General features: G+C 38.0%; 1 protein-coding gene across 1 annotated transcript; it reads right to left on the reverse strand.

The window, feature by feature from the left end:
- Positions 1-7,275: 7,275 nt before the first annotated feature.
- Positions 7,276-8,223, reverse strand: LOC141507441 (olfactory receptor 52K1-like). The gene has a single exon (XM_074215082.1). It carries the CDS (start codon positions 8,221-8,223, stop codon positions 7,276-7,278), a length of 948 nt encoding a protein of 315 aa, XP_074071183.1.
- Between the last annotated feature and the right edge of the window lie 7,690 nt (positions 8,224-15,913).

The following is a 15,913-nucleotide window of genomic DNA, read 5'->3' on the forward strand; positions in this document are numbered from 1 at the left end:
AGGTAATTCTGGAAATACATAAAATTCAATGGGGAGGAGAGATTTTAGACTGAAGAGATTACTGGGGAGAAAGTAGATTAGTAAATAGAACCACTTGATTCTAAAGGGAGGATTAAAAGAAAAAAATGCAAAAGTGAAAGATTTGCAAATTGAAAGTATTACCCATTAATTGAGGAATGACTAGGAAAACTAAATATGATGGAAAAGTATGGCACCAAAAGCAAAACATCTAGCCATCATCCCTCTGGGGGAAACTACAATTTGCCATTATGGAGGCAGAGATAACTGTGTGTGTGTGTGTGTGTGTGTGTGTGTGTGTCTCTGTGTGTGTCTGTCTGTCTGTCTGTGTGAGAGAGGGACAGAGACAGAAAGAAAGAGAAAGGCCCCCTAGAAAGAGGGAGACAAGTGAATGACACCTTATGTAGCCATTGTTTCCATAGGAATAAAACAGCTGTTTGTTAACTTCTAATACTTGGGTCAGAAATAGGAACACACATGCAGTTATTCTTCTTTCTCACCCTTTTCTCTATCCTCCTCTCCCTCTCCCCCTTCTCCAACCCCTAAGGTTGAATTCTCTTTTTAAAATTTTATTTATTTAAGGCAATGGGGTTAAGTGACTTGCCCAAGCTTACACAGCTAGGCAACTATTAAATATCTGAGACTGGTTTTGAACTCAAGTCCTTCTGACTCCAGGGCTGGTGCTCTAGCCACTGTGCCATTTAGCTGTCCCAAGGTTCAATTCTTGACAAAATTGTGAAGTTCATTTGGAATAATACTTTTAAAAGTGCCTAAAAAATTCATGACCTTTGACTCAGAGATCCCATTGCTAGGCATATACCCCAAGGAGGTCAAAGACAAAAAAGACAATACATACCAGCATGTTTATTGCAATGTTTTCATGGTAGCAAATAATTAGAAACAAAGTAGATAAACATTAACTGGAGAATGACTCAACAAATTGTGGAAAAATGTAATTACTGCATCCCAAGAAATGAGGATGAAAAATTTGAAGAAATGTGGGAGAGCACATTAATGCAGAATGAAAGAAGTAGAGCTAGGTAAATTGTGTATGAATGGTAATAGTGTAAAAAGAATGAACATTAAAATGAAAATAAAAATGGTGTTCATGTTTGGATTAGAGTTGAGAAAATGCCCTTCTCCCTTTCATTGCAAATATAGGAGACCTTTGATATAGAATACTGTATACACTGTTATTCCTGATTATGTTGATTGGTTTTGCAAAACTGTTGTAATAGAGTGAGAAGGGGAACTCTGATGATAACTTGGAGCATTTGATGATCTGATGAAACAACTTGGCATGGGCTCTGTGTGGTCCCTTTCTGCGTTCTATCACAGATGCTAAGTCCCTTTGCTGAGGAACATTTGTGCATTTGATATGAGTGGCTAAGTAGTTTCTCGTTTGTCATCAGGGATAGTATATTGTGAGATATTTGAAACTTCAACAGATCATGAGGTTCCTCTGAACATGTTAAAACAGTTACACTGCTTTAAAAAAATCTTTTTTACAAGGAAAATTCACTAGGGACTCATTGCCATCCTATTTTTTCCCCACACATTGTCTTCCCTCATCACTCTCTCATTAATCTTTAATCTCTCACCTCTCCACTAATTGGTTTCCTATGTGCTAAAAAGACATTAATGTTATTCTCAACTTCAAAAAGTAGACATTTTATTGATCTCTGTCTAGGGTTCTATCTCAATCATCCCTTTTTTTCTTTCTTTTTCCAATACATGTAATGGTAGTTTTCAACAATCATTTTTTTTTACCTTTTTGCTCTTTCCTTTCCTTCCTTCCCTCCTCCCCCTATCAGAAAGCAGTGCATTATAGGTTCTATATCCATAACCATGCTAAACATAGTTCCATATTATTCATGTTGTGAAAAAAGAATCACATCCAAATGGAAGAGAAAAAAATTAGTCCTAATCTCTCTCAATTTTGCATTTGACACTATTGCTCATCCTTTCCTCTTGGCTACTCTTTCTCTTTTGAGTTTTCATTATCTTATTCTCTTTTTTTGGTTATCCTGTCTGTCTGAAGATTCCTTCTTTGTCTTCTTTAATGACTCATCATCAACATTATGCCCCCTACTTGTGTATATTCCTTAGGGATGGTTTGTAGAATCTCTTCATTTTCTTGCTCTAGATACTCTCTCTTGTTAAACTCAGTACTTGTCTCATCAATGCAAGTGATTCTCTCTCTCTCTCTCTCACACACACACACACTCATACACACACACACACACACACACACACACACACACACACACACAAAACACTCACACACCCCTACAGCAGTTAGGTGGCACAGTGGATAGAAGGAAGGGGGATGGGAAAGACTTATTTTTATGAGTTCAGATCTGGCCTTAGATACTCACACATCAGTGAGCATTTCTTCCGCACTACTATTAAGGTGACTTTCTTTAAGGGCAGGTCTGACCACACAACTTCTCTATTCAGTCAACTCCAGTGACTTCCCATTGTTTCTTGAATCAAACATAAACTTCTTTAGCCCTATCCAACTTGGTTTCTCCCTCTTTCCAGCTTCATTGACAGGATTCTTCTTCTTACATTCTTTGACAGCCAAACTGGCTTTCTCTCTCTCTCCCTCACATATGATACTCCCCTGCCCCCGTGCTTTTGCAGTGGCTATGTCTGGAATCTAACTTCTTACTTTGACCTTTTTTTCCTTTAAGACATCAACTTTTACAAGAGATTTTTCCTGATTTCCCCAAAACATTAACATTTTCCCTTCCAACTATCTTTTATTCAACAAATTTATATATATATTTATAGCATTTTTGCCAAGATGTATTAACTTAATATTTATGATCCTATATACATTTTAAAACAGGTGCTGTTCACCATTAGAATGTAAGCTTATTGTGGGTAGGAATTGTGTCATTCTTTATATTTATATCCCTAGGCTATTCCAAAGCCTGGAATATTATTGTTGTTCAGTCATGTCTGACTCTTCATTACTCCATAGAACATAGTCCATTGGGTTTTCTTGGCAAGCATATTGGAGCAGTTTGCCATTTCCTTCTCTAATGAATGTAGTGCAGGTTTTTTTTTGTTTATTTGGTCAGAAAATCAGAGGTGAAGTGATTTACCCAGGATCACACAGTTAGGAAGTAATTGAGGCTGGATTTTTAACTTAGGTCTTCCTGCCTCCAGGTCTGATATTTTATCCATTGAGCTGCCAGCTACCTAATATAGCAGGTATTTAATAAACATCTCTTGATAGATTATGTTTTTGTTAATGACACCATACCTTTTAGACCAAGATATATGATGGTTTACAGACTAGGATTTGCAAAGCTGGCACTGAAAAGCCTGGGTAGTGTTATCTAGATAGCTATGCCTACTACTCAGGCAGCTGCTACCAAGTGAATGGTGGTAACTTATTGTGAATGTTTATGACAGTCAAGTCATTGTGGGTCAGTTAAACAAGTATTTATTAATTTAAGTGCATACTATATATTTAATATTGGCTAGTCATGGGGCAGTGTAATGTTTGGGGCAGAAAGTTTCAGTTTGGAATGGATTTTATTCTCAGGGAACTTATATCCCAGCATTTACATTTCTAGCACATGGACACTTCAAATGAGGTTACACATATGATTGAGTCAACTATGCTTTTTGAGAAAGATATCTCTTTATTCCAATTTCAGCATAAATATTTATTAATCTTTAATTACTAACACTTGCATGTCTAATTAAGAAAATATTTTTCTAAATGAGGTCTAATCCTTTAAAGAGTGAGAGAAAAGCAAACTGGGCTTAATTTGGACCAATAAGGGGAACTGATTTGCGAAGGAGAAATGATAGGACCCTCATAGGGAAGGTTGTCTCTAGATTTTTTCTTAAACAGATTTCTAAGACCTCAGAGAATGGGTGAATACTAAGGAAGGAGGAATGAGTTTTTTTAGCTATGTGGGTAGTAAGTGGAAGAGCAAAGCATTGATAGGATTCTTGATCAGTTACAATATCATTCAATAATAATCAATATTGGGGAAAGGCAGAATTTCTCAAGCCCAATTTCCTTCTGTTTTCTCCATAGAGATGTTCAAATTTGGAAAGACAAAGAAATGGTACATAGGAATTTCACAGGTTTATAGATTTAGCACTAGAAGGAACCACACAGGTCATCTGATACATATTAATTATTTCATATGTAATGAAAAAAATGTTCTAGGAAAGTAAACAATTTATCCAAGGTTATGCAGGGAGTTAGGTGGGATAATCAAGATTTGCTCATTGGTTCTCTAACTTCAAATCTATAATGGTTTCCATTGCTTCATGTAAGACATGTGAAGAAATAGTAAGGTAAGATCTAGTTGCCACTGATGAGTTCAAGATAACACATCCTAATGAATCATATTCCAGGTTACTGTTGAAATTTGGGGATATGATTGCTGAATCATTGTCAATGAAATAAAAATCAGGGAGCATAAGAGAGTTGTTGTGACAGTGGAAACAGTGGAGTTGAATATCTTAATTGTCAAAAAAGATGGGGTCTGAAAAATTTAGATTAATAAAATAGTTTTCAAATGTTTGCACAATTTAAAATACATTATTAAAGGATGATCTGAGTATTTAGAAAGGGGAAATATCAATGGCAGAACCATATTAGACTCTTAAAAAGAAAGCTATGCCGTCTAATCTTATTTCATCTTCTTTTGACAGGCTAATCAGAAGACTGAATCAGAAGAATATGGAAAAATATTATGTAATTATTTTCAGCAAGGCATTTGACAGTTTCTTGTGTTACAATGTGGTTTGACAGTAAAGAGGGAATAGCTGTATGCAGGATGTAGCAAGGATGCTAGGCTACCCAGTAACTCCATTTACCTTTGATGCTGATGTTTGAAGTCATGATTGCAGAAGCTAATTACTGGCCATGTAACTTTATATGTGGCGTGAAATTCAAAGACTCACAGATTTAGAGTTGGAAGAATTCTTAGAAATCTTCTAAACCAATACTCATATTTTATATCTGAGGAAAATGAGACCCAGTATGATTAAGTTATTGCTCAAGATCAAACAGACAGGAAGGAGCGGAGAAAGGCTATCAATCCACATTCTGAGAGTTCAAATATAGTAGTGCACTGGGTTGTGCTAATGTTTTTGTGCCATTATGTATGGTGGGAGTCATTTAAGAAGAGTCTTTGTGTAAGAGACTGGTAGTGAAGGAATATGCAGAAACTTGGAGTTTCAGTGGAGTGTTAATGAGTCAAGAATAAGGAATCAGCCCTGTGTGCAGGATAGAAGACTGATTTAAGAAAGGGTGAATTTTACAGCAAGTGTAGATGATAGTATGACCTGCTCATGAATGGAGACCTTAGAAACTATATTTGAGACTCTTGGTCCTGGTAGAATTATTCATTTTAAAAAACTAGTGAACAGATATTTGTCATTTTATATCTTATATATTAATCAAGACTTTTTGAGTCTTTGTAGTCTCTGCTAGAGAAAAGAACTTCTCAGAGGTTGATTCAGAACTAGGAGTATGGGAAATAAACTTAAGTGCAGATGAGTCCAGGACCACCAACAGGCAATTGATATCAACCATGTCGACTACATGATGGTAAAGTTGTGTGTATTTAGAACTTTTGAATGACTAGACCAAAAGAGGAATCATTAATGTATAAATATCATTATGGAATCGGGGGTGATATGAATTAAAGGGGCTCAATGATTGTTCTCAGTAATTAATGGATTCATGCATACATGATTCATGTATAAGATATAAAATGTCAAACGTATGTTCACCAGTTCTTAAAAAAATGAATAATTCTACCAGGACCCAGAGTCTCAAGCAGTCTCTGAAGTCTTGATACATGAGCAAACCAGACTATCATCTACAAAAAAAATATAATTCACCTCTGTATACCCTTCCTTAAATCAATCTTCTATCCTGTACATAGGCTTGATTCCTTATTCTTGACTCATTAACACACCACTGAGACTCCAATACTAAGACTTCAATTAGTGAAATGTTCAAATGTCCTTAGTTCTATGTACTTCATTATTTTTTCACTGACTTAGAGGAGATATGCATGAAAGACATATCAAATTAAAGATGACATAGCTCCAGTAGACATAATTAACAAGTTGAATCACATAGATAGTATTTAAAAGGATCTTTACAGACTTGGAAGATACACTAAATTTAATGATGTAAAACAATGGGAATAAATCAAATTTTTCACTTGAACTCAAGAAAAGATATGTATGAATTGGGACAAATGAAATTGAACATGTTCAGCAGAACATGAGTTTAAAGCTGAAAGGGAATTTGGTTTAACATTCTCATTTTACATATGAAGAAATAGAGACACAGGGAGGTTAAATACTTTGTATGTGAAGTGATTAATAGCAAGACTGTGAACTCAGGTCATTAAAGTATAAATTCAGGACTTTTTTTTTTTTAAAGCTGAAGCTTTAATAAATTGCAAAGAAATGACATGGCAGACACCAAAGTGAAAATGATTTTAAGTCAAGATTAAAAGGAGAGAGTAGAACGAGGGAAGGGACAATCTCTTCTCACTGTCCTGGGAAAAATCACATCTAGAATGTGGGATTCAGTCCTAGGCATGCTGTTTAAGGAAGGACACTGACAAGCTCAGCTCATTCAGAAGATGGCATCCAGGATGGAGAGATCAAAGCTCAGGCCAAACCAGGAGAGGTTGAAGGAAAAAGGGATGATATGAATTAGAGAAACTCAATGATTGTTCTGACTTACTAAAAGACCATTGGGATATAAGATTTAGACTTATTTAATTTGGCCTTGCAGTATAGAACTAGGAGTGATGGGGAGAAAGCAGAAAAAAAGGTCACTTTAGGTTTGATACAAGGAAAAACTTCCCAGAAGTTGAAGTTGTACAAAATTGAAGTGAACCACCTCTTCTGCGTGAGTGGGGCTCAGGTGGAAACCATATACCCCTTGTTGGGGATGTTGTAGAGAGGGCAAGAACAAAGAGAACTGGGATGGAATGATTTCTGGCACACCTTCCAGCTCTGGGTTTCTGTGAATGTGATTGTACAATAAGAGTTGATGACCTAAGCATAGCCTTGTTATCTTTTGAGTAAACTTCAGTTGTAATCACTGTTATTCATTTCTACTTTTCTCCCAGACCTAAGTAGAAAATTCAACATGAATCTTTTGTGAGAACTTTCTCCACTCTAATTCCTCCTCATTGATCCCAATGGCAATCACATCAGAAGGTCCTTCTTTTTGTTGGGGGCAATGGTTTATGACTCTGCCCTCTGGAACAACTTTCCTAAGTGTTGCCGGATCTCCTTAGTTCTGGCCCCATAGATGACAGGGTTGACAAGGCAGGGGAGCAGCAGATAGAAGGCGCTGAGTAAGTTGTGTACATCCTGGGAGGCAGTTCGGGCCACACGATAAACAATCGAAGAGGACAAAGTAGAGCCATACACAGTGATGATGACAAGCAGGTGAGATCCACATGTATGAAGAGCCTTTGAGCGGGCACCTCCTGAGGAGATCCTGAAGGCAGCATGGGTGATGCGTGTGTAGGAGGTTGTTAGGAGAAGCAGGTCCAGCACCCTATTGAGGACACGGAGGGCAAGTCCTATAGTCTTATTCAGTGAGATGTCTCCACAGGATAGCTTCATCAAGGCGATGTGCTCACAAGTGAAGTGTTGGATCACATTGGAACGGCAAAATTGAACTTTTGAGGCCAGAACTATTACAGGGGCCACGATGCCTGCACTCCTGGTGACAGCCACTCCTACTAGTCCTACTAAAAGTTGGCCTGTCATGATCTCTGGATATCGCAGAGGATAACAGATGGCAACATAGCGGTCTAGAGCCATGATTAAAAGAATGTTACAGTCAAAAGCTAATAGAAAGTAGATAAAAAACATCTGGAAAAGGCAACGAGTCAAAGATATGTGATTGAAATTCGTGAAGAAACTGAAAAGCATGGCAGGGAACACAGTAGTGGCAGTGCAGATGTTGACAGCCAGGAGTAGACTAATGAGTGCATACATAGGTTGGTGCAGGCTCCTCTGGGTGGTCACAACATAGACAATTAGGCCATTGGCTGAGAGGATCACCATATAGAGAAAAAAAAATGGGAGGACCAGAAGGGACCGTGATTCCTTCAGTCCTGGGAAGCCCAATAAGAAGAAGTTGGTGTAAGAGATGTTGAAGGTCTCATTCCACCTTGACATCCTTGCTAGGACTGGTCAGAAAGCTCTGGAATAAGGGAAGAGACAGAGGTCCTGCATCTTTTTTATCTCATATTCCTGAAGATTAATGCAAGAAACTCAAATATTATTGCCCAAAATTTAATAAGAGAGATTTTTAAAAAAATGACTGTTTTCTCTCCATTGGCAAATCTGTCTTTCAAGTGGGTATAAATCAATTAATCAATCAACACTAGGTACCAGGCACTGGTTTTCATACTATGGATATAAAGATAGAAATGAAATAATCCCAGTCCTCAAGGAACTTAGAGTCTATTGAAAAAGACAACATTTACACAAACAAACAAGTTCAAAATATATTCAAAGTCAATAGAAGATAATTTTTGAATGGAGGTATCAGCAGATAAGAGAATCAGGAAAGACCTTATTTATTAAGAGACACTACCTGAGCTTTTGAATAAAGACAGGCATTCCAGAGGCAGAAGGGAGGAGGGACTGTATTCTAGGTATGAGGGATAGCTTATGGAATGACAAGATATAAATGATGAAATGTCAAATGAGAAGAATAGCAAGAAAGCCAGTGGGGATCATAGCATATGTGCAGGGGAGAAATGTATAATAAGCCTGAAAACATATTAAGATTGTGAAGGTTTCAAAATGCCAAATCAAAATTGTGAAGGTTTCAAAGTGCCAAATTTGATTTTTGAGAAAGGAAACCATCAAATTTTTTCCAGGTGAAAAATAATAAAATCAGACATTCTTTAGGAAAATAACTTTTTTTTAGCTTGTTTAGAATGGATGGAAGAGATGAGCAATTTGTAGTAGGAAGACAAGTTAGGAAACTATTGTAATAGTCCATAAGAGAGATGATCAGGGACTGAAGGAGGATGCCTAAAGAGAGAAGGGGATAGATTAAAAAAAAAATAGCAACAATAAAAGCTTATATTTATATAGTATTTTATGATTTTCATGCTGCTTTTCTTACAATGGTCCTATGAGGTAGATAGTTTAATTTATCTCAGTTTTTATACCCAGGAAACCTAGATATAGAGAAGACAAGGGTCCCTATGGTCCCATGGTCCCTAGCTAGTAAGCGTCTGATGGATTTGAATCTGGATCTCACAAACACAATTTCGGGACTTTATCCACCATTTTACACCAAACTTCATTTTAGGAGGATACATGGTCAAAGTGAGAAGCAGCCTCAGAAACCACTAGTCTAATTCATACCTTAATAGAAATCCCTTCTACAATATCCTTTCTTTTTTCGATTCAACCTAACATGTATACTTCCTTTCACTGAATCTTTTAGGATAGAACTTTAATACTTTTCACAATGCTCTTTCTTCTTTGGATTCTCCCCAGGTTCTCAATGCCATTCCTAAAATGTAGTGCCCAGAATTGAACATAGTATTCCAGGTGTGTTCTCACCATAGCAGGAGATAGTGTCCATTCTAGACAATATATTACTTTTAATTCAGCCCCAGATGATATTAGTGAAAGAGAAGAAATGAATGAATATTTATCTATCCTGGAATTTTCAACTCAGATCTTGTTCTTTGCATTTTTTCTCTTTTTACTTTTAGAAGATATTTTTCAGTTTTTCCATTTTCTGTGTGAAGCCGTCCTAGAGTCACTCTTAAGAAGACTATATAGTTTCAAATTCTGGCCTTTCCACTTGCCTGTGTGGCTTTGGACAAGTTGATTCAACTCTCTGGATCTCTATTCTTCACGTATACAATGAAGGGGTTGGAACACATGATGCCTTTCTTTTTTTTTTCTTTTTTTTTCAAAGGAAAATGGGGTTAAGTGGCTTGCCCAAGGCCACACAGCTAGGTAATTAAGTGTCTGAGACCAGATTTGAACCCAGGTACTCCTGACTCCAAGGCCAGTGCTTTATCCACTATTCCACCTAGCCGCCCCACATGGTGCCTTTCTAATTAAAGTCCCTTATTATTTAAAGCTCTAATCCAAACCATATGATTCTGGTAAGTTTTCTATTGGTGTTTGAGCACTTGATTTGTTCTGCTCTCTAGCCCTGATCTATTTACTGAATTCCAGTGTTGCAATCACCTACTGCCTCTACAATTGAATGTCCTATAGGCAGCTCAAACTCAACACTTCCAAAACTGAACTCATTATCTTTCACCCCAAATCTCTTCTTTCTCCAGATTTCCCATTGTCTTTATTTTTACCTTCCTTTACATTCTGGGTGTTCTAGATCATGGAGAGAGTTGAAGTTGCTTTTTCTTTGGTAACAGTTTCTGTTTTGGAGAAGTGTAAGAGGTGTTGGGGATTGGAAAAAAAGGTTTTGACCTTCATCTTCTTGGCCATGTGACATGAAAGTCCTCCTCTGATCTTTCTTCTGAGCTTTGCTCTTCCAGTTACTGTCAAGGGCACCATCATCCTCTTAGTTTGAGATATCCAACGTCAGTGGCATAATATCCTAGAACTTGTCAAATCTTGTTCTGTTTTTACCTTTACTACATTTCTCAGTTGTGCATTTTCCATCTCTCAACTCACACAATTTTACTCCAAAACATGTACCAAAAGGCAATCATTTTTTAATTATTCTCCCTGCTTCATTCCTCTCTGTCCCACATCATACTTTTCTCTGCTGCCAAAGCAATCTTTCTAAAACTCAGACCTGCCCATGTCACCCCACTATTCAATAAACTCAGTGTTGGTTTTTTTTTTATTATTGACAAGTAGGTGATACAGTGGTTAGAGCGCCACGTCTAGAATCAGGAAGAACTGAATTCAAATATGCCTTAGACTGGGCAGTTACTTAACCCTTTTGGCCTCCATTTCCTCACATGTAAACTGAGTTGGAGAATGAAATGGCAAACCATTTTTTGTTTCTTTGCAAGAAAGCCCCAAATGGTGACAGAAAGAGTAGGACATGGCATGACAGAAAATGACCAAACAAAAACTCCTAAAATCAAATATAAAATACTGTAGCATTTATGACTCTTCATAACTTGCCTCCTTCCTTTCTTTTTAAAATTTCTTCCTCTCCACACACTCTGTAGTCTAGTGACACTGGTCTTTCTGTTTTGCTAATATGTTACACTCCATCTATTAACATCGTGCCTTTTTACAGGTGGTCTCATACTTGCAATGCTCTCCTTTGCTTCATGCTTTCGATGACTCCCTTTCAGATTCAGTTCCAATTCCACTGTATGTGGGACACTTTTGCTTGTCTACTCCTCTTCCTTCATTCCCTACTTCTTTCCCTCCTCAACCTTCCCAGCATTTGATATGACCCTCCTTTTGCCCTGTATAAAATTATTTGCATTTTATCTCCCTACTAGGCTGTGAACTCTTGAAAGGAGAAAGACCTAGATTCTGCTGATCATTGGTTTAGTATCAGGGCTTAATATATGTTTGTTGATGGATGGACCTTTCCTCCCTTTATCCCTTGGTCTACCAAAAGTGATCTTTTCTTTTTATGTTTTCCTGTTTTGTGAAGAGGATTCAATTTTTGTGACTTTTGCTTTCTTCTCTGAGAAGCAAGTGAAAAATCAATGTCCAGTTTAAACCAAATAGCTTAGAGTACAATCAGGATAATTGTGCAATAGTTCCCTTGAATTCAGAAAAGAAAATTATAGAGGATCAGAGAGCTGAAGCTCCACACAGTAAGCACACAGGATCCCAGATCAAGACTGGGAAGATCATCTTATCACCCTTCCCCTTAATTTTATAGACAAGAAAACTGAGGCCCAGAGAAAGTAAGTGAATTCAGAATCCCATAGGTAAGTAAGTATAGGATAAAAGAAGTTTCAATGCTTTAATTCCCAGGAAGGAATCTGTTTTTGGTCTGAATTTGTAGACTGGGCCCTCCCTAGCCTATTTTACATCTTACCAACAGAGACATTTAGATACACACACATAAGCACATTCTCAGTAGAGTCACATCTCCAGCAGATACACAGATAACACAGTTGGACACAGAGACCAATGTCCAATCAGAGACATACATATTCTCACCACCCCACTGGCACACACAAAGTTACATACATACATGGAGATATCAACATAGAATGAGACCAATATAGAAGCCAATGAAAAAGCAAAGGCACCCACAGACCTAGCCATATTTTTGCAGACAGATCTAAGCCTAAGAGATTCCATGGGAAGTAATTGGGGTGTGTTTAGTTGGACCTCAGTGTGAATCCTAGTGCAAACCTCAGACTTCCACAGCTCTGCCCATCAGAATGCAGCATGGGGATATGAGTCTTTGTGTCCCCTATCAGGCACAGGACCAAAGAGAAGAAGAGGGTGGATTTTCCTGAAACACCAGGCTCAGGACACACTAAAAGATTGGGGATAGGTGCCCAGGGAGTTCAGAGCTGGTCATCAAACTGGTGGACACTCTGGACTTTAGCAGCTGGGAAAGCAGCTAGGATCCTCTTCCATTTCTCTTATTATCCCTACTTCTATGCTGCCTCCTAGTTTGTCCCACAATGAGGACTCCTTAGGGAACATTGCAGGGGGGAGGTGTTGACCCACAGGTAAGGAAAAGTCTTCTAGCAATGAGAGCAATTCATGGGTAAATGGGGCTCTTCTAGAAGCAACCACTTCTCTTTCTTCACCCCTTCTCCATTTAGATATCTTCGAGCAGAGGCTGCCTGGAGAGAATGGTAGTCAGAGTCTGCTGGTGGGACACTTTCTGTTCAGGCATGCTTAGATTTCAGTGCCTCCTTAGGACCACTCCTGCTAGGAATGTTTGTGATTTTATGTAGTACTAACATTTGAGCAGGATCTCTGAACTGGCTCTGATATCTATATTTCCAAAATATAATATGGGAGGACATGTTAGCAAGGGTAGTTCAAATAGATAGGGGTTTTGGTGGCATAGGGTTCAGTTTCTGTAATGAGATCAGTTGGAAGTCTTTGAGTTGGAAGTCCTCAGATTCCTATGGTACAACCCCCTCATATAAAAGATGAAGAAACTGAGGCCCAGAGAGGATAAGTGGAATTCGAACTCATGTTCTCTGATCTGAGAGCAATATTCTTTCCATTCTTTTTTAAATCTTGCTTCTTTTTGTGCTAAATTGATTCAAAGAATCAAATACTCATCAAGTTCCTATTATGCAGAAGTGGTTTTTCTAATTGACATTTGGGGCTACAACAGTGGAAAACCCCCTTGTCTTGCTGTTTTCCTTCCCCCTCCCCCAATCCCAGACATCGCTGACCATAGATCTGTTACTCACCAGGATGGGCAGGACCTGAGAGAATGAACTGTGTTCCCGATGTGGAGGTTAAATTGTCTGGAGCTTCCCTGAGAACTCCCCCAGGAGTCAATCATGGCTTCAGTTCAGCCAATCATCAGCATTCTCTCGGGGGTGACCCGGGGTAAGAAGGCTGCATTCTGAGCAGACCCTGCCTATGTCCTGGGTTAGTATCCTTGGGGGAAGAGACCATGACTTGGATCATGAAATCATAAGCCTTAGAGCTAGAAGAGACCTTAGAGACCGGTTGGTACAACTCATTCATCTTACAGATGATGAAACTCTGAGCCCAGGATGTGAAGGGACTTGTCCAGTGTTGCATGTATAGTAGATAACAGAGTTAGGACTAGAACCCTAGAATCCATGTTTTCTGATTCTAAATCTAACTCTCTACTAACTACATATCATTTTTCTTTCTGGGTTCAGGGTGTGCGAGCAGAATCTGTATAATCCCTACAGATTATACAGAATCTGTATTAACCCTCAAAAGGAGGTTATAGAGAGGAGACTGGAAGAGATGCCCTTTAAGGTTCTAGTTCTGAGTGCATATGACATTTTATAAGGTCTGTTATAACATTAATTACCTCTTCTACTGGCACCAGTATATTTTGGCATTTGGTTCTAGCACTGATTCAACCATCCCCTTCCTGTATTCTCCATAAATCCCAGATGATTCGAATACATTTCCTAAATATGTATTCATGGCAGAAAAGAGCTAGGTACGGTATTATTCAGAATAGAGCTGAAGATAATTGAGAATACCTTTAAAAGATTCGCCTTGGTGAAACTGAATAGTAGTATAATTGTTAATCTAATCTTCCACCGAAATTCTCCAGGCCTAGCTTGATTCCCACAATTCTCCCTAGCCCAGCTCCCACAGACCTCAAAAATAATGATTTATTCACTATTAACTAATGTTTCATAATTTCAACTGGATCTATATACAAGGTAATTTTATTTAGGCCTTCCAAATATGTTTCAAACATCTTGGTAAGAGGGATGTCTACCACAAAAATACTTTCCACTGTGGATTGGATGGATAAGAACATTTTGTTCCAATGACCATGAAGGTATATAAACCTGGTGTTGTGTAGTGCTTTAACCTTGGGTATCAGAGGTTTCAAGGTTATCTACTGTGTCATTTCCAGTTGGCTTGATGTTTGTCTTGCCACTGAACTTTGATGACTCAGGAAGATAGTGGAGGATGATGATTTTGTGCAACTTGGCCTCACTTTAATCCAATTCCCACACAAGACAGAATGCCCCTTGTGATCTACATAAAAATTCATCTGGCTTTATCAATCCACCCCGCTTCAGCAAACTCCAGTGGCTCCCTACTACCTTCAGGATCAATTTTTTTTTAGGTTTTTTTTGCAAGGCAAATGAGGTTAAGTGGCTTGCCCAAGGCCACACAGCTAGGTAATTATTAAGTGTCTGATATCGGATTTGAACCCAGGTACTCCTGACTCCAGGGCCGGTGCTTTATCCACTGTGCCACCTAGCTGCCCCTTTCAGGATCAATTTGAAAATCCTCTATTTGGGGCTGGCTCATGGCATAGTGGATAGAGTACTGGCCCTGGAGTCAGGAGGATCTGAGTTCAAATCCAGCCTCAGATGATTACTAATTACCTAGCTGTGTGACCTTGGTCAAGTCACTTAACCATATTGCCTTGCAAACACAAAAGAAAAGAAAACCTTCTATTTGTATTTGAAATCCCTTAATAACCCTCTGCTACTTATTCTTCCAGTCCCCTTAAGCTTTACATGCTTGCCCCCTCAAATACTCCTAATTGCTTAAAAAATTACAGTGATGCCTTTTGCACACAAAGATTCAAATAAAAATTTTATCTTCTTTTTACAAAGGCAAAATAAACATGTTAGTCAGTTATTTCCTGCTTATGGCACTATTAAATAAGTTTTAGCATGAACATCTTTATGCTGACTTTTAAGGTCTAAGAACATTCTTTGCATTCGTTGCATATGGCTGTTGATCTGAAACATAAAAGAAATGAAATAACATGAGATTGTATGCTATTATGTAGAGAAATTCTCATGTTGATCATATTGAAATCTGCATTTCATTCTGAATCCTGGCTATCAGCTTCTGTGAAAAGGAGAGTAGCATTTTTTTTTATAATAAATATTCTAGAATCAAGGTGGATCTTTGCATGGATCAGTGAATTTTTCACTTTTGTATTGTTGTCGCTATTGTTTTTTGCTTCTTTTCATTACAGTCTGCATCAATTCATTCAAGTTTGGCTAGGTTTCTCTAAAAACATCTCTTTCATGTATTGTAACATTGTAGTATTCATTGCTTCCTGTACCACATTTTGTTCAGTCATTCCCACAAATGATGAATGACACCTTAGTTTCCTATTCTTTGTCACTAGAAATAAAACTTCTTGAAGTATTTCTGTGTCTTTTGGATGTATAGGTGTAGTTGTCATATCACTAGCTTGAAAACTTTGTACAGTTGAGTA

This window comes from Macrotis lagotis, chromosome 1 (genome assembly GCF_037893015.1).
Source record: "Macrotis lagotis isolate mMagLag1 chromosome 1, bilby.v1.9.chrom.fasta, whole genome shotgun sequence".
In the NCBI taxonomy this organism is placed as follows: Eukaryota; Metazoa; Chordata; class Mammalia; order Peramelemorphia; family Peramelidae; genus Macrotis; species Macrotis lagotis.

Excerpts from the sequence above, each read along its gene's own strand:
- LOC141507441 (XM_074215082.1), bottom strand. The coding sequence starts at position 8,223 with ATGTCAAGGTGGAATGAGACCTTCAACATCTCTTACACCAACTTCTTC.